This window comes from Pecten maximus, chromosome 6, assembly GCF_902652985.1.
Source record: "Pecten maximus chromosome 6, xPecMax1.1, whole genome shotgun sequence".
Taxonomy (NCBI): domain Eukaryota; kingdom Metazoa; phylum Mollusca; class Bivalvia; order Pectinida; family Pectinidae; genus Pecten; species Pecten maximus.
In genome coordinates, this window is record NC_047020.1 from 23,641,164 (window position 1) to 23,663,561 (window position 22,398).

At 35.8% G+C, this 22,398-nt stretch overlaps 1 protein-coding gene across 1 annotated transcript in view; it reads left to right on the forward strand.

The window, feature by feature from the left end:
- The first annotated feature begins 141 nt into the window (after nt 1-141).
- Nucleotides 142-22,398, forward strand: part of LOC117330106 (von Willebrand factor A domain-containing protein 3B-like) — a 61,147-nt gene continuing 38,890 nt past the window's right edge. Inside the window, 11 exon segments of the mRNA XM_033888324.1 lie at nt 142-591; nt 4,301-4,516; nt 8,307-8,401; nt 8,943-9,193; nt 9,662-9,821; nt 9,953-10,021; nt 10,615-10,721; nt 10,956-11,191; nt 16,850-17,043; nt 21,221-21,375; nt 21,951-22,089. Coding sequence (XP_033744215.1) covers nt 537-591; nt 4,301-4,516; nt 8,307-8,401; nt 8,943-9,193; nt 9,662-9,821; nt 9,953-10,021; nt 10,615-10,721; nt 10,956-11,191; nt 16,850-17,043; nt 21,221-21,375; nt 21,951-22,089 — 1,677 coding nt within the window. The 5' untranslated portion in view covers nt 142-536.

Here is a 22,398-nt window from a genome sequence, read left to right on the forward strand (position 1 = left end):
ACGTCATCAGTTTTGTTTAGTTTACTTCATTTGCTAGCGGGTCATATGTACGCTTTAATAAAAGCGGTATTTGGTAGAGTATTACAAGCGTCAAATCTAAATTTTATATTAAAAAAAGAAATATTTAAATGTATCTCTATAAAAATGGCATGGAAATATATTATTTTTTCATTCATATTAACTCATGACAGTTTAACTAATTTATTTTATTTGTTTTTATTTTTCGGAGGGGGCACCTTACTCCCAGGCAACTACGGTGTAAACAAGATGGCGGCTGTTGGCAGGTTTGAGGTGTTGAAAACATGATACGGGTTGGCGTGATACTAGTCGACACTGAAAGTGAAAGATATTTCACGCTACCCTGGTTTTACCTGTGATGTAGCCGGGGTTTTGATTACGTGTGGATAAGTTATTGGAAAGTTTGATAAGCTTGATAGGCATCAAGTATTGGATAGAGAAAAGAAAACATTGTGAGAGGGGGGAAAGTGTGACCGTTGTTTTATCAGCGTGAAAACTGAAGACACTAAAGAGTAAAGATGGCTACTAAACTGATGGCATGTGAACCATACAAGAAGAATGCATACTCTGAAGGTAATATTAGACCTACTGTCCCCTGTTGACATGAGCAAAACAAAATGTTCACGTTTATTGCAGTATATTTGAGTATTGAAACAGTTTTTGTTAAACTTACATTTGCGTTGAAAATTATCTTTCGCTGATCTGTGACGTGTCAAGATTCCAAAGCAGTTAAACAATTCATTATTTCTTTTGTAGAAACTAATTGTGCTGTGTTTATTATATATATATATATATATATATTTGCTATTTCCTTAAAGTGACCTATAGCTATATACAGTTTGACAATTAATGATATGTAATTTGACAAATGAATCATTAATTGTTTGTGATACATGTGTACATGTTTCATATGTAGGCATTTTTCTGAAGACCTGTTTGGAGCTGAGAGTGGTTCACGCTTTAATTTCCAATTGATGTATTATCTTATGTATATTAAAACCATATTAATAATACCTATAGCACTTGCCTTCAAAATCATTCAATCTATCAATCAATTTCTTCTCATAATAGATAAAAAGGTCCCATTCCCAAAGCAATAAAAAAACAACAGGACACCTGTATTGATATGTATACAGACATATATTGTATCAACTGCAGACTGAAATAATTTGTCATGAATGTATGGGACATTTAAAAGACGAGAAAAAAATATTAACTAGATTTTAGAAACCAATTAATATGAAAGTCTGTACCATTGAGGATACTGTCCTTAGGTTAAACTCCTCTCAAGTCTAATTATGAGTAAATGTTCCTGGGCCTCAAGCAATATGATCCATGCTCCCATCCAGGAACAAGCAATAGTTTGTGATCACTATCACTATAGAAAGTGGACAGATGTGATGGGGCTGGGGGGGGGGGGGGGGGGGGGGGGGGGGGGACCTTTCATTTGTGCAGAAAAACTGCTTGTCACTTTTTTTTAAATGCAACTTTCATGCATAAATCTTGACAGACCTGCATATGTTAATTCAGACCTTATTGAAAGTATTGAAAGTCAAGGCTCATGTGAAAACAAAATTGGACCACTAGATCTGTCATTATTCCATAAGCAAACATCTGGTCTTGGAAAACAGTTTGGCTATAGAGCTTTGCCCAGTGTTTTTCCTGCCTGTATAACTGGGTGCACAAATTAAAATGACCCCATACCCAAAGCATTTTAGTATTGTTTTTCCCAAAAGGAAAGGAAACATTCAAAAGTGTGTTCATAATACCATAAACCTGAAAAAAACACTGAAAAATATAAGGGCAAATATTACACAAAATAGACAAAAACAAGAGGCCCATGGGCCTTAACGGTCACCTGAGATTTGAAATATTTCAGTTTATTTAATTGACCCTTTTTGCCCCCCCTATCAGCCCCTAGGGGTCAGTCAGGGCCAACATATGCATATTATCAAACTTTCATTCCATGCTGAAAATGTTAACCAGAATGAATTTCAATAGAAATCAAAACAAATCAGTCAAAAATGTGATTTCCCTATATAAACAATAGTAAAATTTACCCCCTCCCCAGGGGCAAACTTGTGACCCCAGGGTCATGAAATTCACAATTTGGTAAAGAACCTTCAAACCCAGCCATCTATGAAGTGTATTTGATTCTATCATATCTGAGAGTAGAGAGGAAGATTTGTGAAATTTCAGTCAATTTGGCCCTTTTTAGCCCCGCCCATCAGCCCCTGGGGGTCAGTCAGGGCCAACATGTGCATGCCATCAAACTGTCATCCCATGCTGACAATGTTTACAAAATTTGAATGAATTCCAATAGAAATAAAATAAATTAAAGTCAAAAATGTGATTTCCCTATATAAACTATAGTAAAGTTTAGCCCCTCCCCAGGGGCAAACATGAAACCCCTGGGTCATGAAATTTACAATTTTGGTAAAGCACCTTAAGACCCTTCCATCTATGAAGAGTGTTTGATTCCAGCATATCTGAGAGTAGAGAAGAAGATTTTTGAAGTTTTAGTCAATTTGACCCTTTTTGGCCCCGCCCCTCAGGCCCCTGGGGGGGTGGGGACCATATAATTTACAATTTTGGTTGACCTTTAGCCATAGAAGCTTCCTGCCAAATTTTATAGAATTTGGTTTGTGGGTTTTGGAGAAGAAGTCGAAAATGTAAATTGTTTACGGACGGACGACGGACGACGCACGACGACGGACAAAAGGGGATTAGAATAGGTCACTTGAGACTTTGTCTCAGGTGACCTAAAAAAAGGACAGTCTAGAGTCAAATATTTCAATTGCTTAGAGGGTACCTGTATGTAAATATAAAATAAAAGCTGAAAAACTCAAGAACTTTTAGGCTTTGTTGTTCAGCACTTACTGACATAGGTGTTATTTACTGGGTAAGTTTCACTGCACTTGATGTATCAGGCCAGGCACATTAATGATGGGAAAAGTCACAATTATATTCCTTACATATATTTTCTAAGTTTTGAGATGTTAATTTAAAATTAATAGATATCTTGTGATAATCAAACTAAGATGCATTATGAAATGTAGGCATTGTAGCATTTGAAATATTGATGTGATAAATATTCTTTAGTTGTTTTTCTTTCAATGATTAAATTAATTTGATAATTTTATTACTTTAACTGTCACAGATATTGTCATTACCATTTTATCCTAAATACAATGTCATTGTCACATATTTTGTATGTCATAACTTGCTAAAAAGAAAACATTTAGAAAATACATGATTATCTGATTTTAAAAAGCAGCTGGGATCTAATGGACTACATTGTATATATATTTATGGTACTATATATTCCTACAGCTATAGCTATATAGGTACTTAAAGTGTCTGTCCAATATTGTTTATTACATCATAAAACTAGCTCGCCTCTCCATTGCTCACACATTTTATTAATGAATACCAGGAAAAACTCACACTGATAGGATGGGTAGTTATGGACACTATTGATCAGGAAAATATTATATTGTTCTGGAACATCTTCTTCAGGTTGGTAGATATGGTAGAAGTTATATAACACACTAGATATTTACGATAAATATTACATTGTATTTCTATTTCCCAATGTAGCCATCAGCACAATTTCAGCATATACCATACCTCAGTTTCATGTACTTTTATAATTGATAATTCATGCAAGTTGATGAATTCCATTCTTAATTAGGAGTGTACATACTGATGAAATTTTATACCAGTATGTTCTGAAATATTTGTAGGTTGAATTATAAGCATGAACTATATTTATTCATATATAAATAAACAGACACTGAAAAATCATTTACAAGTGAAGATACATTCCCCACTTCACATGGGGGTTTTTGGTACCAATTCTCAAGTTCTCAACCCATAGTCTGTCCGTAATAATACAATTATCAATTTAAGATAAATTTACATTATCAAGATACATTATCTGTAGTATCAAGATTTTAAAAATAAAGTTTATAAACTTCTACACAAATTACAAACATATTAAAGTGTATCATCCTTGGAAAGATAATAACCAAGATCTGTTTGAAGCAGCAAAATATAGCCTTGATCAAAATATGTAATAAACAGATATTTTAAGTTTTCTGTCTTGGGTACAATGTACACTATGTACATGTACATATCCAAAGGATCAGTCAAATGATTTGATATGCAATAAAGCTGCTTAAGCATAATATATTCTTAAGGATAGTCATGAAAAATAAATGTTATTAGTTTTAGAAATATATATCCTATTTTTTTTCTTATGATTTTTTTCTCATATCAGGTGTAACCTTTGACATCCCAACCCCAACCCCAGCTGTGACCCAGGATGTGGAATATGACCCAGCCATTAGTGAGAAGAAGACCCCCAGCAAAGAATGGGAACTGGATGTTCGCTCTCTTATATCCACTAAGAAATGGCTGCAAAATTATGGTCTAAAGAAAAATAAGATCAGTCTGAAACAGATCCTTCCAACCATTGGATTTAAACATAGTGATGGTAGGTTCAAAATTTGTTGCATAATCTATATGAATGACTATTTCCACATTTGCGCTAATTCATGCATGCAGTTCAATGAACATGTTAGTCAGTTACTTCATACTCGCAGCACGGCATCCAGTAGACCCTTGAAGTATATTTTTGACTTGACCATATATTTGATTCTTGGGTTTGGAAGGATATGTCTAGCAATCTATTTGACATATGTTTTGACTCTCCAGATTTCTGAAAAATAGTGATTTTACCTCTGAATTTGTTAAAAGTCCAGGTCATTGGGATGCCATAATTACATGGTTTACCATCTAAATGACTTCTCCTATTACAAGTGGTATCATCTTGCTGACTATTGTCAGTGTTTTGTCTGCACAAAAAAGTTATTGAACAGAAACTGTATGTTCTTAATTTCATTTTTTTTTTCAAATGAAATATGTGTGATCATTAGTATTTATGGCACATTAACATAACCTATATCAGCTGCTGATGATATTAAAAATGGTGGTGATGTCGTAATACAAATATGATATCAATAAATATATACATATAAAATGTACGTATGCACCCAATTGTGACCCACTGAAAATTCATGACACTGAAGTTTTTTATACCCCGCCCAACAAAGTTGGCGGGGTATACAAATGGGTTCCGTCCATCCATCCGTCCGTCCGTCCAGATTAGCTTTCCGGACGATATCTTTTGAAGGAATGATTGGATTTTGATGAAACTTGCTTGGTAGACTTATAACCTAAAACCCTTACTCAAGTTCAATAATCAGTATATTCCGCGCATATTTAATGAGGCTGCTGTTACCTGATTTGCTGATTGCTTTCAGCACGATATCTTTTGGAAGGAACGATTAGATTTTGATGAAACTTGCTTTATAGACTTATAACCTGAACCCGTTGCTCAAGTTCGATCATCGGCATATTCCATGTATATTTAATGAGGCAGCTGTTACCTGATTGGCTGTATGAAAACAATGTACTGTGGATTCCACTTAATATCACCCCTGTTAATATCACATTCCTCTTTATATCATGTTTTTCCCAATCACCAGTTTTCCATCTATATAATCTATGTAATTTTATTTGATTAATATTATGGACTTTGAGGTTAATTCCTCTTAATATCATGATTTTCTTAGCTAATCACAGGAAATATCCAGAGGATTATGTCAATTTCATTGATTTCAGATACAACTTTTACAAAATATTTCATAGAAAATAGAAAAAATTACAGAAAAATTATTTTTAATAAAATAATAATATCTTAAGATTGAAACATCTTCATATATACATTGATTAGCTTACTTTTAGTTATGGAGATTGGAAATGCACTAGATGTATTGGAAAAACATGTTCCTTTTAATGTCACATTCCTGTTAATATCATGTTTTTGTCTGACAAATACAACATGATATAAAGAGGAATGCACTGTATCAACCATCTGAGCCTCACTGAAAAACTTAATTGTATGGTTCATGTCAAAACAGTCATCTGTTGATACACTTCAAACCATATTAAGTCAGATCTATCTAGTAGGAAGAAAGGGATAATACAAGCATGATCAGCCCATTTTGATAGTTCAATGTACAGTATAATATTTTATTGAATTGTTACTAATTATGTTAATTACTTTCACAGGACTTACTGACTGAACATGAATATAAATGTAATGATACTAAATGCTATATATGTCATGTTTTTTTAAATGTTGCCCACTTTAATTTCATGTAATACAATATTTGCATGGGCAGGGGATCTTGACGACTTTGTCCTTGTTATGAGTTAATGCTAATTTCCTGCCATTCTGGAAAGTAAATCTCCTGCATGCCATTCTGGAAAGTAAAATATGATACCCATGCATGCAGCCAATCGAAAGTCACAACTATAACATTTCTCAGTATACTTGATTTTTGATATTGCCTAGTCTCCTGACATTTTGGGACACATTGTAGTTTTTGTTTTACCTACAATATATGTTTTCAATCTTTAACATGGATATTTGAGATGCAGATTTCAGAGTTTTATTGCAACATTTGATTTCTATTGAAAGTGTATCAGATACAATTCAGGTCTACAGAAGCTTTATGTAAATCCTTTCCCAGCATACAATATAATTCTATATAGTAACCCACCCATTAAACATGTCTGAATGGGCAGTTTCCATATAAATAGGCCTTAATCCACATGAGAAATTGATTTAGAATAATGGTGGTTTAAATTGGATATAAATGTTGAGGTCATATTTTGAGGATAGCAATTAAATGATTTCCCAGTGTGTGTGACTGACTGTGTCAATAATGTGTGTATTGGGGGTGTTTTAAATAGTAGTGGCAGATCCGGATCTCAGATTGGGTGTTTACATAGTTACCCAGATACATGTACATAGTTTGATCAGCTTTTAATGTTAGCAGTAAAAACTTTCAAATAATCATTTCCTTTTCTTAATCATACAGTAAAAAAAAAAAATCATATTCATATTTCTTGTTGGAAATTTTATACTTTAAATTCGAACAGAGTTGATTTAAAACATTACTTTCAAGGCAGTGAATGAATATGTTTAATACCAGTTTTGTTATTTAATCAGTGTTAAGATAACAAGGCTTTAAAATGTTTGCCAGCCTAATGAGATCTGTGCGATATACCATGCACAGACACCTGTATATATTTCCTGTAACTTGTTATACCCAGGTGTAAGACTATGAGGATTACCGGTCTCCATAACTCCTTATCTACTCCATGATTAATACTTTATAAACGTATCAGTTCCTGGCTTTGTCCTAGTAATCTCTGTAGATATACTGGTGCTGTCTAGATCAAAATTATATTACCTGGGCTGGCCGCTCAATGAATCATTTATTGTCAGAATTTGATCGATCTGTTGATATATGAACATGACCAGGTAGACATTACATACGTGGGTGAGGGAGGGTGGAGGGGTGGGTGGGGGAGGATTGAGAGGTGGGTAGGGGAGGGTGGAAGGGTGGGCGGGGGAGGATTGAGAGGTGGGTAGGGGAGGGTGGAAGGGTGGGTGGGGGAGGATTGAGAGGTGGGTAGGGGAGGGTGGAAGGGTGGGTGGGGGAGCTTGAGGGTTGAGGGGTGGAGGGGTCACATGGCTATGAAAAAACCCCCACATTTTTAATGATAGAAAGTAAAACTCATTTGTGGAGTTGTATCAGATGTCACCATGTTTTTACATTTATTTATATCTAGTTATTTATAAAAGATGAACAGTCATGGAATCAAATCCAGTTCTTGTGTTCAAATTGAATACATGACGATAAAAGTATTCAGATTCAAACAATACTTACTTATTACACAATTCATACCCAACATAGAGAAATGAAGATCATGACTTGGAGTGGACACTTTAAATATTGCATGTAGGAGGATCAGTATTGTTTAAATAAACTAGGATACTTGCTGAAGAGGACACTTTTGGTTGAAGGGAGATGGTAAATCATGATCTCTTATTACTTTGGAGAACATTAGTTGTTAATTGGTAGAGAGTTCTTATTTTGCTGCCATGCGGCACTGGCTGACCTGCCAGAGTTCTAGATTCAAAGGAAGTCCTTTCTGTTATAAAATGATTGTTAGACCGAACACTAATATTTCTAAACAGGTTAACGTACTTCTTTGGAGTACCCATTAACAATGGCCATATATAGAAGATATAAATTACATTGATGATACATGATCTATTATGCTAGAAATATGCTTTTTGTTAAAAAAAAAGAAAAATACTTTAATTTTATTTTTGTTTATGTTATAACTGAACATGTTCTACACAGATTTTGACACGTCCTTGAAGCGACCGATCAGCTCCCGATACAGCTCAGGGTTATTCAGCAAAATATTCAGTCCTAGTGACGGAAAAACGTTCAACGTAAGTCTTAATCTGGTATTCATTTTGGTTTGTTATGTTTTATTTAGACTTGTTATTTTATACTCCACCCTCAAAGAAAAATATAACAGGTTACAGAGACATTTCAATAAATGTATTAGTTTGATTACTAAAGACTAACTCAGAATTTTGCATCTTTTCAAGTATCCTAGACTCAACTACTATCAAACCTTTTAAATTCTGAAATGTACGTTAAATGTATGCTGTGAAAACATAAGTGTGTAGTGCTGGTATGTGCCAAGAATTTAGAGCACATTGAGAAATTGAGGTTCAAGTAATGCTTTTTTAAAACAAAACTTATTACATATTCTCAGAAGGAAAAATTTTACTTTATATGAGTTTGTCAGTTAATTAAAAGACATTTCAGATATAATCAGCTTTATAGAATATTTGTTTTTTTCCGTAATACAATATGAATAATTATATTACTTCGATGAAATGCATTTCCTTTTTTATGAAATAACAACATATCAGCAAGTATTTGAATTCGAAAAATGAATTTTGAAATGTTATCGGATTACAGGTGACATGTAGTCGTCAGATGCTGAAACAGTTGGAAGGGAGACTACTCCAGGCAATAGCTCTCTACAAGAGGAGACTGGAATGGTTGACAACAGAGAGCAGACGGTTGTTTGGCGTGATTGAAGAAAAGGCTGTGACCATTGTGTTGGATATCAGGAACATGTCCCCACAGCAGTTTGATCAGTACAAAATAGCTCTAGAAAGGGTCATCTTTGAACAACTCACACAAGTAGCTAAATTTAACCTCATTAGGTGAGTTACACATCAGAATTGATGTCCTAACTTTTGACAAAGATAATTAAGCACTTGGTGTAATAAGTAATTAGTACATAATTATATATTTATAACTGGCCAGTTCTACCATGTGATACGGCTATGTCATAAATATCGTAAGATATATATGTATAATAACTCTATTGTGACATCATAGATAAATCATGACGTCACAATATCCATATGATATCATACGATTGTCTCGATATCTGTATAAAAATGTACCATCTGAGTCAAAGTCCCCTGTCTTATAAAAAAATTAATGTGAAAGTTTTCATCGATATATTCACATAAATATGTGTTGAGTCTGATCAACAGAATCTAAAATTCTTAGCTATGTCAATCAATAAATTACATGATATGATCACAGATATAAGATCCCTGTGATTGATGTTGTGTCATTAAATGGTAGATATTATGGGTAATAACTATATGCTGGTGTTTCAGGGCTGTGGACGACTTAGTTGGTTATCAGGAGGAATGTGTACCTGTGACCTTTGACACCATACAGGGAGCTGTTGATTGGGTGTGGTCAATAGACCGTCTCCAGTCAGTATCACGGTCTGCTGCTTGTGAGGCTGTACTCAAGGCAATGGCTGACAAAAACGTAAGTCATGCCAGTTGTCTATATATTGTCTGAATAAAGTTATGTTTGACTTAAAATGCCTCTGCTTAATTTCAATGTAGATAATTTTTTCATTTATTTTATATTTTTTTCATTCCATAAATTTTTTTCAGAATGAAGCTGTTTACCTGTTCACAGAAGGAACTTCTATAGATACATGTAAAGAAATCATGAAAGAAAAGGTGAGTTTATAACTTTGCTGGCATGTATAAATCAAAAGATAATCTGCGTAGTATGGATCTTACCTGGTAACTAATCTGAATTTGTGTTCATAAAGGGACAGGTCTGATAAGTCTGAAAACTTCCTGCTTGATTGGGTTTACATACCCTGGCCATCCTGCTTGATTGGGTTTACATACCCTGGCCATCCTGCTTGATTGGGTTTTCATACCCTGGCCATCCTGCTTGATTGGGTTTTCATACCCTGGCCATCTTGGTTAAAAGCATCAGAATCTATTATGCTGCACATCCTCTTAGCTGTCTTGAAAAAAATCCTTTCTCTTAACTGACCCTTTCACTCCAACTCTCCATGAATTATATAAAATTATTGATAACAAAGCCCACAATGCCTAATACATGTACTTAAGATGTACAATGTATATGAATTTTCTACAAAAGGGCAATTCTGTGCTAAATTTATTATGCTAATCAGTTTTGAGTTTCTGATTAATCAATTCAGAAAGTGAAACTGATTTCCATCAATAGCAGTACCCATCCAGTCTCAGCTGCTCTCTTGACAAGATCCTTGAAGTTATACCATGGTGACTTATTTCAGGTGATGGCACTGAAGCGTAAGATCCCAGTTCACTGTGTGTCTTACAACTGTGGAAGTTCAGACACTGTCCGTTTTCTTCGAGACTTTGCAGCATGCACAGGTGGCAAGTAAGTATATATTTTTAGTGTCTTCACAAAAATGGCAATTTAGCAAAAATATTAAATCACTATCAGTCAAATACAGGCATATGTCATGATTTCTTACACAAAAATATGGCATGCTAGTTTTCAGTGAAGAACACAGTCATCATATGATGAAAATTTTATTATCTTTACATGTATATGTTTCAATTTTGCTCTTTAAATTAGGATTGATTTTAAACCATTTCTAATTACTACCAGATTCCATGCATATGCTGTGATCATGGAGATGGACTCTTATGAAGGCGAGCCGTTAAACCCTCGTACCAATAAGGCTAACATCCTATTGAAGAAGAAGACCTACGGAGGAGTTCCTCCCGGATCAGGCATGAGGGAGGATGTCATCCTACTGTTTGAGGAACTCGAGGACGCTAAAAACAATCTGTCACAAATCCAAGCCCTGATGGAGGAGGTACCAGAACCAAAAATACAGATAGGTATGTCATCTTTGTTATCACCTAGTGATAGGTGTGTCATCTATGTTATCACCTAGTGATAGGTATGTCATCTTTGTTATCAACTAGTGATAGGTGTGTCATCTTTGTTATCACCTAGTTATAGGTATGTCATCTTTGTTATCACCTAGTTATAGGTGTGTCATCTATGTTATCACCTAGTTATAGGTGTGTCATCTATGTTATCACCTAGTTATAGGTGTGTCATCTTTGTTACCACCTAGTGATAGGTGTTGTCTTTGCTATCACCTGGTTATAGGTATGTCATCTTTATTATCACCTAGTTATAGGTATGTCATCTATGTTATCACCTAGTGATAGGTGTGTCATCTATGTTATCACCTAGTTATAGGTGTGTCATCTTTGTTATCACCTAGTGATAGGTGTGTCATCTTTGTTATCACCTAGTTATAGGTGTGTCATCTATGTTATCACCTAGTTATAGGTATGTCATCTTTGTTATCACCTAGTTATAGGTATGTCATCTTTGTTATCACCTAGTTATCAACATTTATATTGTATATTCCCTTAAATATGTCTATGTTTGCATTCTTTTTGAAAAAGAAATTGTTAAATTATGTTCATTGTGATCATATTTGGAAGTTAAGAAGTTTTCAAACCTCCTTGGTTGATAGTTCTTGATGTCCCTATCCTGGTTATAATAAAGCCAGCATGCACTCATACCAAGTCTAATATAGCTGGCACTCACACCAAGTCTAATATAGCTGGCACTCACACCAAGTCTAATATAGCTGGCACTCACACCAAGTCTGAGACAGCTGGCTCCCATACCAAGTCTAATATAGCTGGCTCCCATACCAAGTCTAATATAGCTGGCTCCCATACCAAGTCTAATATAGCTGGCTCCCATACCAAGTCTGAGACAGCTGGCTCCCATACCAAGTCTGAGACAGCTGGCTCCCATACCAAGTCTAATATAGCTGGCTCCCATACCAAGTCTAATATAGCTGGCTCCCATACCAAGTCTAATATAGCTGGCTCCCATACCAAGTCTGAGACAGCTGGCTCCCATACCAAGTCTGAGACAGCTGGCTCCCATACCAAGTCTGAGACAGCTGGCTCCCATACCCAGTCTAATATAGCTGGCTCCAATACCAAATCTAATATAGCTGGCTCCCATACCAAGTCTGAGACAGCTGGCTCCCATACCAAGTCCAATATAGCTGGCACTCACACCAAGTCTAATATAGCTGGTTCTCACACCAAGTCTAATATAGCTGGCTCCCATATCAAGTCTGAGACAGCTGGCTCCCATACCAAATCTAATATAGCTGGCTCCCACACCAAGTCTAATATAGCTGGCTCCCCATACCAAGTCAGAGACAGCTGGCTCCCATACCAAGTCCAATATAGCTGGCTCCCCATACCAAGTCTGAGACAGCTGGCTCCAATACCAAGTCTAAATAGCTGGCTCCCATACCAAGTCCAATATAGCTGGCTCCCATACCAAGTCTAATATAGCTGGCTCCATACCAAGTCTAATATAGCTGGCTCCCATACCAAGTCTAATATAGCTGGCTCCCATACCAAGTCTAATATAGCTGGCTCCCATACCAAGTCTAATATAGCTGGCTCCCATACCAAGTCCAATATAGCTGGCTCCCATACCAAGTCTAATATAGCTGGCTCCCATACCAAGTCTAATATAGCTGGCTCCAATACCAAGTCTAATATAGCTGGCTCCCATACCAAGTCTAATATAGCTGGCTCCCCATACCAAGTCTAATATAGCTGGCTCCCCATACCAAGTCTGAGACAGCTGGCTCCCATACCAAATCTAATATAGCTGGCTCCCATACCAATTCTGATACAGCTGGCTCCCATACCCAGTCTAAGACAGCTGGCTCCCATACCAAGTCTAATATAGCTGGTTCTCATACCAAGTCTAATATAGCTGGCTCCCATAGCAAGTCTAATATAGCTGGCTCCCATAGCAAGTCTAATATAGCTGTTTCTCACACCAAGTCTAATATAGCTGGCTCCCATAGCAAGTCTAATATAGCTGGCTCCCATACCAAGTCTAATATAGCTGGCTCCCATACCAAGTCTAATATAGCTGGCTCCCCATACCAAGTCTAATATAGCTGGCTTCCCATACCAAGTCTGAGACAGCTGGCTCCCATACCAAATCTAATATAGCTGGCTCCCATACCAAGTCTAATATAGCTGGTTCTCATACCAAGTCTAATATAGCTGGCTCCCATACCAAGTCTAATATAGCTGGTTCTCATACCAAGTCTAATATAGCTGGCTCCCATAGCAAGTCTAATATAGCTGGCTCCCATAGCAAGTCTAATATAGCTGGTTCTCACACCAAGTCTAATATAGCTGGCTCCCATAGCAAGTCTAATATAGCTGGTTCTCACACCAAGTCTAATATAGCTGGCTCCCATACCAAGTCTAATATAGCTGGCTCCCATACCAAGTCTAATATAGCTGGCTCCCATACCAAGTCTAATATAGCTGGCTCCCATACCAAGTCTAATATAGCTGGTTCTCACACCAAGTCTAATATAGCTGGCTCCCATACCAAGTCTAATATAGCTGGCTCCCATACCAAGTCTAATATAGCTGGCTCCCATACCCAGTCTGAGACAGCTGGCTCCCATACCAAGTCTAATATAGCTGGCACCCATACCAACTCTGAGACATCACTCATACCAAGTCTATGACAAACCACATACCAAGTCTATGACAAACCTCATACCAAGTCTATGACAAACCTCATACCAAGTCTCATACAGCACTTGTACCAAGTCTATAACAGCACTTGTACCAAGTCTATGACAACACTTGTACCAAGTCTAATACAGCACTTGTACCAAGTCTGTGACAAAACCTCATACCAAGTCTAAGGCAGCACTTGTACCAAGTCTATAACATCACTTGTACCAAGTCTATGGCAAACATAATACCAAGTTTAAGACAGCACTTGTACCAAGTCTATGATAGCACTTGTACCAAGTCTCATACAGCACTTGTACAAAGTCTATGACATACCTCATTCCAAGTCTTATACAGCACTTTAATTTACCAAGTCTATGACAAACATCATACCAAGTTTAAGACAGCACTTGTACCAAGTCTCATACAGCACTTGTACCAAGTCTCATACAGCACTTGTACCAAGTCTCATACAGCACTTGTACCAAGTCTCATACAGCACTTGTACAAAGTCTATGACATACCTCATTCCAAGTCTTATACAGCACTTTAATTTACCAAGTCTATGACAAACATCATACCAAGTTTAAGACAGCACTTGTACCAAGTCTCATACAGCACTTGTACCAAGTCTCATACAGCACTTGTACCAAGTCTCATACGGCACTTGTACAAAGTCTATGACATACCTCATTCCAAGTCTTATACAGCACTTTAATTTACCAAGTCTATGACAAACATCATACCAAGTCTAAGACATCACTTGTACGAAGTCTCATACAGCACTTGTACCAAGTCTCATACAGCACTTGTACCAAGTCTATGACAAACATTATACCAAGTTTAAGACAGCACTTGTACCAATTATATGACAAACATCATACCAAGTTTAAGACAGCACTTGTACCAAGTCTCATACAGCACTTGTACCAAGTCTCATACAGCATTTGTACCAAGTCTATGACAAACATTATACCAAGTTTAAGACAGCACTTGTACCAAGTCTATGACAAACATCATACCAAGTTTAAGACAGCTCTTGCACTAAGTCAACAACTTACTTAGCAGAGTCACCTGCTATGTCATTATACCCCCGCAACGAAGTTAGGGGGGTATACTGGAATCAGGTTGTCTGTCCGTCTGTCCGTCCGTCCGTCCGTCCGTCTGTCTGTCTGTCTGTAGACGCATTTTGTCCGGACAACTCCTCCTAAACCGATGGGCCAATTCCAATGAAACTTCACACAAATATTAATGATCATGTGTAGATGTGCATGCCACTTTATTTTTCTCAAAATTATGGTTGCTATGGCAAATGGTCACTATAAACAGGTTTTCCGATAAGAACCATAACTTTAAGTTGTTCGGACAACTCCTCCTAAACGAAATGGCCAATTTCAATGAAACTTCACACAAATATAGAGGACTTTGTGTAGATGTGCATGCCACTTTATTTTTTTTCAAAATTATGGTTGCTATGGCAACTGGTCACTATAAACAGGTTTTCTGATAGGAACCATAACTTTAAGTTTGTCCGGACAACTCCTCCTAAACCGAAGGGCCGATTTCAATGAAACTTCACACAAATATAGAGGACCATGTGTAGATGTGCATGCCACTTTTTTTTTCTTCAAAATTATGGTTGCTATGGCAACTGATCACTATATTACTGGGTTATCTTAGTTAGCCTCTAATTAACAGTTCCAATTCACCATTGACTCGTGCAGATTGCGGGGGTATTAGTCAGCCATCCTGGCAACAGTTCTAGTTACTCTTAGTTGAAATTGAAAATTACAAAATTGATTATTTTCAAACTTAAACAATCAAAATATAATTTGCATAAAGCATCGAACATTAAACTTAAGCACATGCCAATGTCCTAAGTAGCTCTTTAAAACTCCCATTCACCATTGTTTTCAAAGGATTTTAAATAATTGACCAACTATTTAATTGACCCCAACAGGTTTTACAGTACCGGCCTACAATGGCTCGACTATACCAGAAATTGTTTCACATAACAGACCCTGGCTGTTCACGGGGCGATAGACTCAACAAGCAAACAATTATCACTTCATAACTATAAACCAGATTATTAGTTTAAAGATATCAAAAACAAAAATTTGATAAAACCATCCAACCATCATCTTTATGCATAAATAGCAAAAATCATTCTCACCATAATTGAATATCAAAGCTACCATAGGGTATGTACACAGGTACACACACACCTATATGTAATTAGATATCAAGATAAGGTATAAATAATGAAGGTAGACTGGCTGCTGTCCAGTTAAAGCTACACGGATACAGCTCACTGATCAATAAAGCCTTGTTAGCTTTGCAGGAAAAAAAGAATATATATTATCATTTTTTGGTGTCACAATGTTTAATTTTGCATTTTCTTCTTTTTCTGCTATATATGAATACAAGATGTTCAAGCAATATAATATTCCTACAGTAAACATAAATATTGAAATTGGTATCAAAGGTAATCTTGTACAATTTATATGAAGCTTAATTACTTTATGAACTCAGTACTTGTAGCTTGTGATTGAATGAATTCTGCACAAACATAATGGAACAGTTACACCCAACTACCTGTTTAAACCGTAGTGTATATATATAGTATATACTGATAATTCTCTGCTGTATTTACAGACAAATCAATTCAGAAGTGACAATGGACCTGTTAATATATAGTCAGCACTTAGTGATCACACACAAACTAATATTATAGTTCTCATTGTTTATCTTTGTCATGTCTAAAACATTTGAAACTGATCTGTTGGATGGAAATAATTGGTGTACAGTTTTCTTTGTTTATGACGACGTTGGATTAATAATTGATGGATAACTTTGTTGTGTTGTTTTGTTTATTACCACACTGATCATGTTAATTACGTGTCAGGACGGCGATATATCTTTCAACCCCGCTTTGTCTGTTGGATTTTTCAATAGAATCTGTGATAGAGAGAGCACCGACAACAGATCCAGACGAGCAGTATATGAGCTCAAAAGACTGGCTGAAGAAATTCGGACTGACTGCTAGACGGCTTGAGTTATATGACGTTCTTGCTGGGGTGGCCTTTAAACATATGGATGGTGTGGTGGATATCAAACAGAAACCTGATCACAATACACAAACTGACGCTGTGAGTATATATACGATATGTAGACTGATGTTGTGAGTATGTATATACGATATGTAGACTGATGTTGTGAGTATACGATATGTAGACTGACACTGTGAGTATATACGATATGCAGACTGATGCTGTGAGTATATACCATATGAAGACTGACGCTGTGAGTATATACGATATGTAGACTGACGCTGTGAGTATATATACGATATGTAGACTGATGTTGTGAGTATGTATATACGATATGTAGACTGATGTTGTGAGTATACGATATGTAGACTGACACTGTGAGTATATACGATATGCAGACTGATGCTGTGAGTATATACCATATGAAGACTGACGCTGTGAGTATATACGATATGCAGACTGATGTTGTGAGTATATACGATATGTAGACTGACACTGTGAGTATATACGATATGCAAACTGACGCTGTGAGTATATACGATATGTAGATTGATGCTGTGAGTATATACGATATGTAGACTGACGCTGTGAGTATATACGATATGTAGACTGACGCTGTGAGGATATACAATATGTAGACTGACACTGAGTATATACGATATGTAGACTGATGCTGTGAGTATATACGATATGTAGACTTACGCTGTGAGTATATACGATATGTAGAGTATATACAATATGTAGACTGACGTGAGTATATACGATATGTAGACTGATGTTGTGAGTATATACGATATGTAGACTGACACTGTGAGTATATACAATATGTAGACTGAAGTTGTGAGTATATACGATATATAGACCGATGTTGTGAGTATATACGATATGTAGACTGATGTTATGAGTTTATACGATATGTAGACTGATGCTGTGAGTATATACGATATGTAGACTGATGCTGGGAGTATATGGGATATGTAGACTGATGTTGTGAGTATATACAATATGTAGACTGATACTGTGAGTATATACGATATGTAGACTGATGTTGTGAGTATATACGATATGTAGACTGATGTTGTGAGTATATACGATATGTAGACTGATGTTGTGAGTATATACTATATGTAGACCGATGTTGTGAGTATATACGATATGTAGACTGATGTTATGAGTTTATACGATATGTAGACTGATGCTGTGAGTATATACGATATGTAGACTGACACTGTGAGTATATACGATATGTAAACTGATGTTGTGAGTATATACTATATGTAGACCGATGTTGTGAGTATATACGATATGTAGACTGATGTTATGAGTTTATACGATATGTAGACTGATGCTGTGAGTATATACGATATGTAGACTGATGCTGGGAGTATATGGGATATGTAGACTGATGTTGTGAGTATATACAATATGTAGACTGATACTGTGAGTATATACGATATGTAGACTGATGTTGTGAGTATATACGATATGTAGACTGACGCTGTGAGTATACACGATGTGTAGACTGATGCTGTGAGTATATACGATATGTAGACTGATGTTGTGAGTATATACGATATGTAGACTGATGTTGTGAGTATATATGAAATGTAGACTGATGTTGTGAGTATATACAATATGTAGACTGATGTTGTGAGTATATATGAAATGTAGACTGATGTTGTGAGTATATACGATATGTAAACTGATGTTGTGAGTATATACAATATGTAGACTGATGTTATGAGTATACAATATGTAGACTGATGTGAGTATATAAGATAAATATATATATATACTCTGATGCTGTGAGTATATATACGATATGTAGACTGATGTTATGAGTATACAATATGTAGACTGATGTGAGTATATAAGATAAATATATATATATACTCTGATGCTGTGAGTATATATACGATATGTAGACTGATGTTGTGAGTATATACAATATGTAGACTGAAGTTGTGAGTATACAATATGTAGACTGATGTGAGTATATAAGATAAATATATATATATACAGTAATCCCTCGACCTATCGCCACTCGATAATACCGCCACCCTCGCATACCGCCACCTTGTCCCCTAAAACGGATTTTTGCACTCTTTAATTCCCCCGTTAAGTCCGCCACCCTCGCATACCGCCATCCGCCATATGCTTTCAAGAACAAATGTGCCGAATCACTGTATATTTCCCTCGATTTCACCGCCATGTTTTAATCGCCGTGGAACTCTTTAGTGTTCTATTTTTAGATACGGGTACTTCCCCATTCAAGCACAGGTGAAGTTACGCTTCAGTGATTCTATTCGCTGATCGAATCGTCATCGGTATTGACAAGAGGAATGTTTGTTTTGTAATAGAACAAGTTATGGATTCTACTCACATTGTGTATGAGTACGACTGACCGTCCGACAATTTGTTGATTGTCGATAAACAAAGAGAAATTACCGAAGTGCAGACAGAAAGCGACATCACTGACTCCGTTACAAGTTTTGACAACAGTGAAACGGACCTTGACTATGACGAACCACAACATATTCCAAGCGGAACAGAGGCAAAAGCCGCTATAGAAACGGTAATGCGATTTCTAGAAACGTCGGACAAAACAACAGAATTAGAAATAGACTCTTGCAGAATGATTTCAAAAAAAAAATATCGGAAATTATCACAGACAATATGCGACAAAAGCATATCAGTGATTTTTTTTACCAAACTACAAAAACAATAACCATATTTAGACACTTTTACTGTTCAGTACCTGAAATTGAAATGTTTGTGTTTTCTGATTTGATCACAATATAAGACATTGGATTCCTGCATTTTTGTTGTCAAATTATATAATACCGCCACCCTCTTTATACCGCCAATTACAACAAGAACAAAAGGTGGCGGTATAACGAGGGTAGACTGTACTCAGATGCTGTGAGTATATACAATATGTAGACTGATGTTGTGAGTATATACAATATGTAGACTGATGTTATGAGTATACAATATGTAGACTGATGTGAGTATATAAGATAAATATATATATATACTCAGATGCTGTGAGTATATACAATATGTAGACTGATGTTGTGAGTATATACAATATGTAGACTGATGTTATGAGTATACAATATGTAGACTGATGTGAGTATATAAGATAAATATATATATACTCAGATGCTGTGAGTATATACAATATGTAGACTGATGTTGTGAGTATATACAATATGTAGACTGATGTTATGAGTATACAATATGTAGACTGATGTGAGTATATAAGATAAATATATATATATACTCAGATGCTGTGAGTATATACAATATGTAGACTGATGTTGTGAGTATATACAATATGTAGACTGATGTTGTGAGTATATACGATATGTAGACTGATACTGTGAGTATATACGATATGTAGACTGATGTTGTGAGTATATACGATATGTAGACTGACGTTGTGAGTATATACAATATGTAGACTGACACTGTGAGTATATTCGATATGTAGACTGATGTTGTGAGTATATACGATATGTAGACTGATGCTGTGAGTATATATGATATGTAGACTGACGCTGGGAGTATATACGATATGTAGACTGATGTTGTGAGTATATATGATATGTAGACTGATGTTGTGAGTATATACAATATGTAAACTGATGTTGTGAGTATATACAATATGTAGACTGATACTGTGAGTATATACAATATGTAGACTGATACTGTGAGTATATACAATATGTAGACTGACACTGTGAGTATATACGATATGTAAACTGATGTTGTGAGTATATACGATATGTAGACTGATGTTGTGAGTATATACGATATGTAGACTGACACTGTGAGTATATACGATATGTAAACTGATGTTGTGAGTATATACGATATGTAAACTGATGTTGTGAGTATATATGATATGTAGACTGATGTTGTGAGTATATACGATATGTAGACTGATGTGAGTATATACGATATGTAGACTGACACTGTGAGTATATACGATATGTACACTGATGTTGTGAGTATATAGGATATGTAGACTGATGCTGTGAGTATATACAATATGTAAACTGATGCTGTGAGTATTTACGATATGTAGACTGATGTTGTGAGTATGATGTTAGTTTGGAAGAAACAGACAAGACCTTATTCAAAAACCAACTTTTCAACTGATTGTTGTTGTCTTCATACATATTCAGTTAATATGATCATGAAAAGGACTGTTTAAAGGAGAAAGGTGTTGTAGATGAATATAGTGTGATTCTAACCATCTCATTCACAGATAAATAAGCCCAAGTTGATGAATGCTAAGTACTGTGATCGATTTCCTGTGGTTCGCTGGAAAGACGGAGGAGTGGTTCATGTACAAGTTACACCCGAGATCCATCGTAGTTACGAACAGAGGATGAACGTGGCAACACAGGCCTTCCATCAGCGGTACGTGTCTAGCATTACAATTGATTGCTATATTTAACAGATCGCTTTATTTCACTTGTTCCTCCATGACCATTTAAGTTCTAAAAAGTCCTTTATTAAATTTCATGCAGTCAAAGAGAATAATCATCTACCCTAATTATAGAGTACTTACATGTAGTCATGATTGTAGTTAATAAATATTTTCACAGGTAGATAAATTTTTATGTTTACCCATTTGAAGTTAATAATTGTAAGTATAGATAACTTGTGTATACACATGTGGTATTTGTATAGACTAAATTAATTTAGATACCATATTGCTAATGAAGACATTTTACATATAATCTCATGTGTCTAAACCTTAAACAGGTGTCTGAAATCTACTAAAAACAAATAACAAAATCAGGAACTACAGTACAGTATTGTACAGGACCTGAATTGCTTTTATAATCACATAATCACATACCTAAAATGCAAATAATGAAATAGGTCATAAATGGTTTTTATTGTTTCAATAAATTCATTATAAGTGCTTTTGACTATATACATTTGTTTATACAAGTCATTGGCAGATTCTCATTTTTCCCGTGTTACAGGGTTGACTGGCTGAACCAGGGAAGTCGTGCCTTGTTTGGGACAGTGATTGAGGATCAGATCTATATCCTCATTGACACCTCATCCTCAATGTCACCTAGTATACAGTTTGTTAAGGATAAGCTGTTCATCCTCATGCAGGTAAATCTTCACACACTTCAGTGCCAGTTACTGTAGTCTGGTGGCTTGTCTGTACAGTACAGCAGTTCAGTAAGTCAGGACAGGTGTATCTAGGGACTAATACATCTCACCATAACCCTAATACAGACCTTCTTCTTTTCTCATGGTTCTTTTAATAAGGAAACCATCAAATTCATTTAAAAATGTAATTTTCTCTATGTAGGTTGGTCTGATGCTTTTGTTTACTGTCCTATCTACACATTAAGGTTTTATAAGGAGGGTACCTGTGTAAGATCAGGCAGCGCAAAAATTATGAGCTTGTGAATAAAG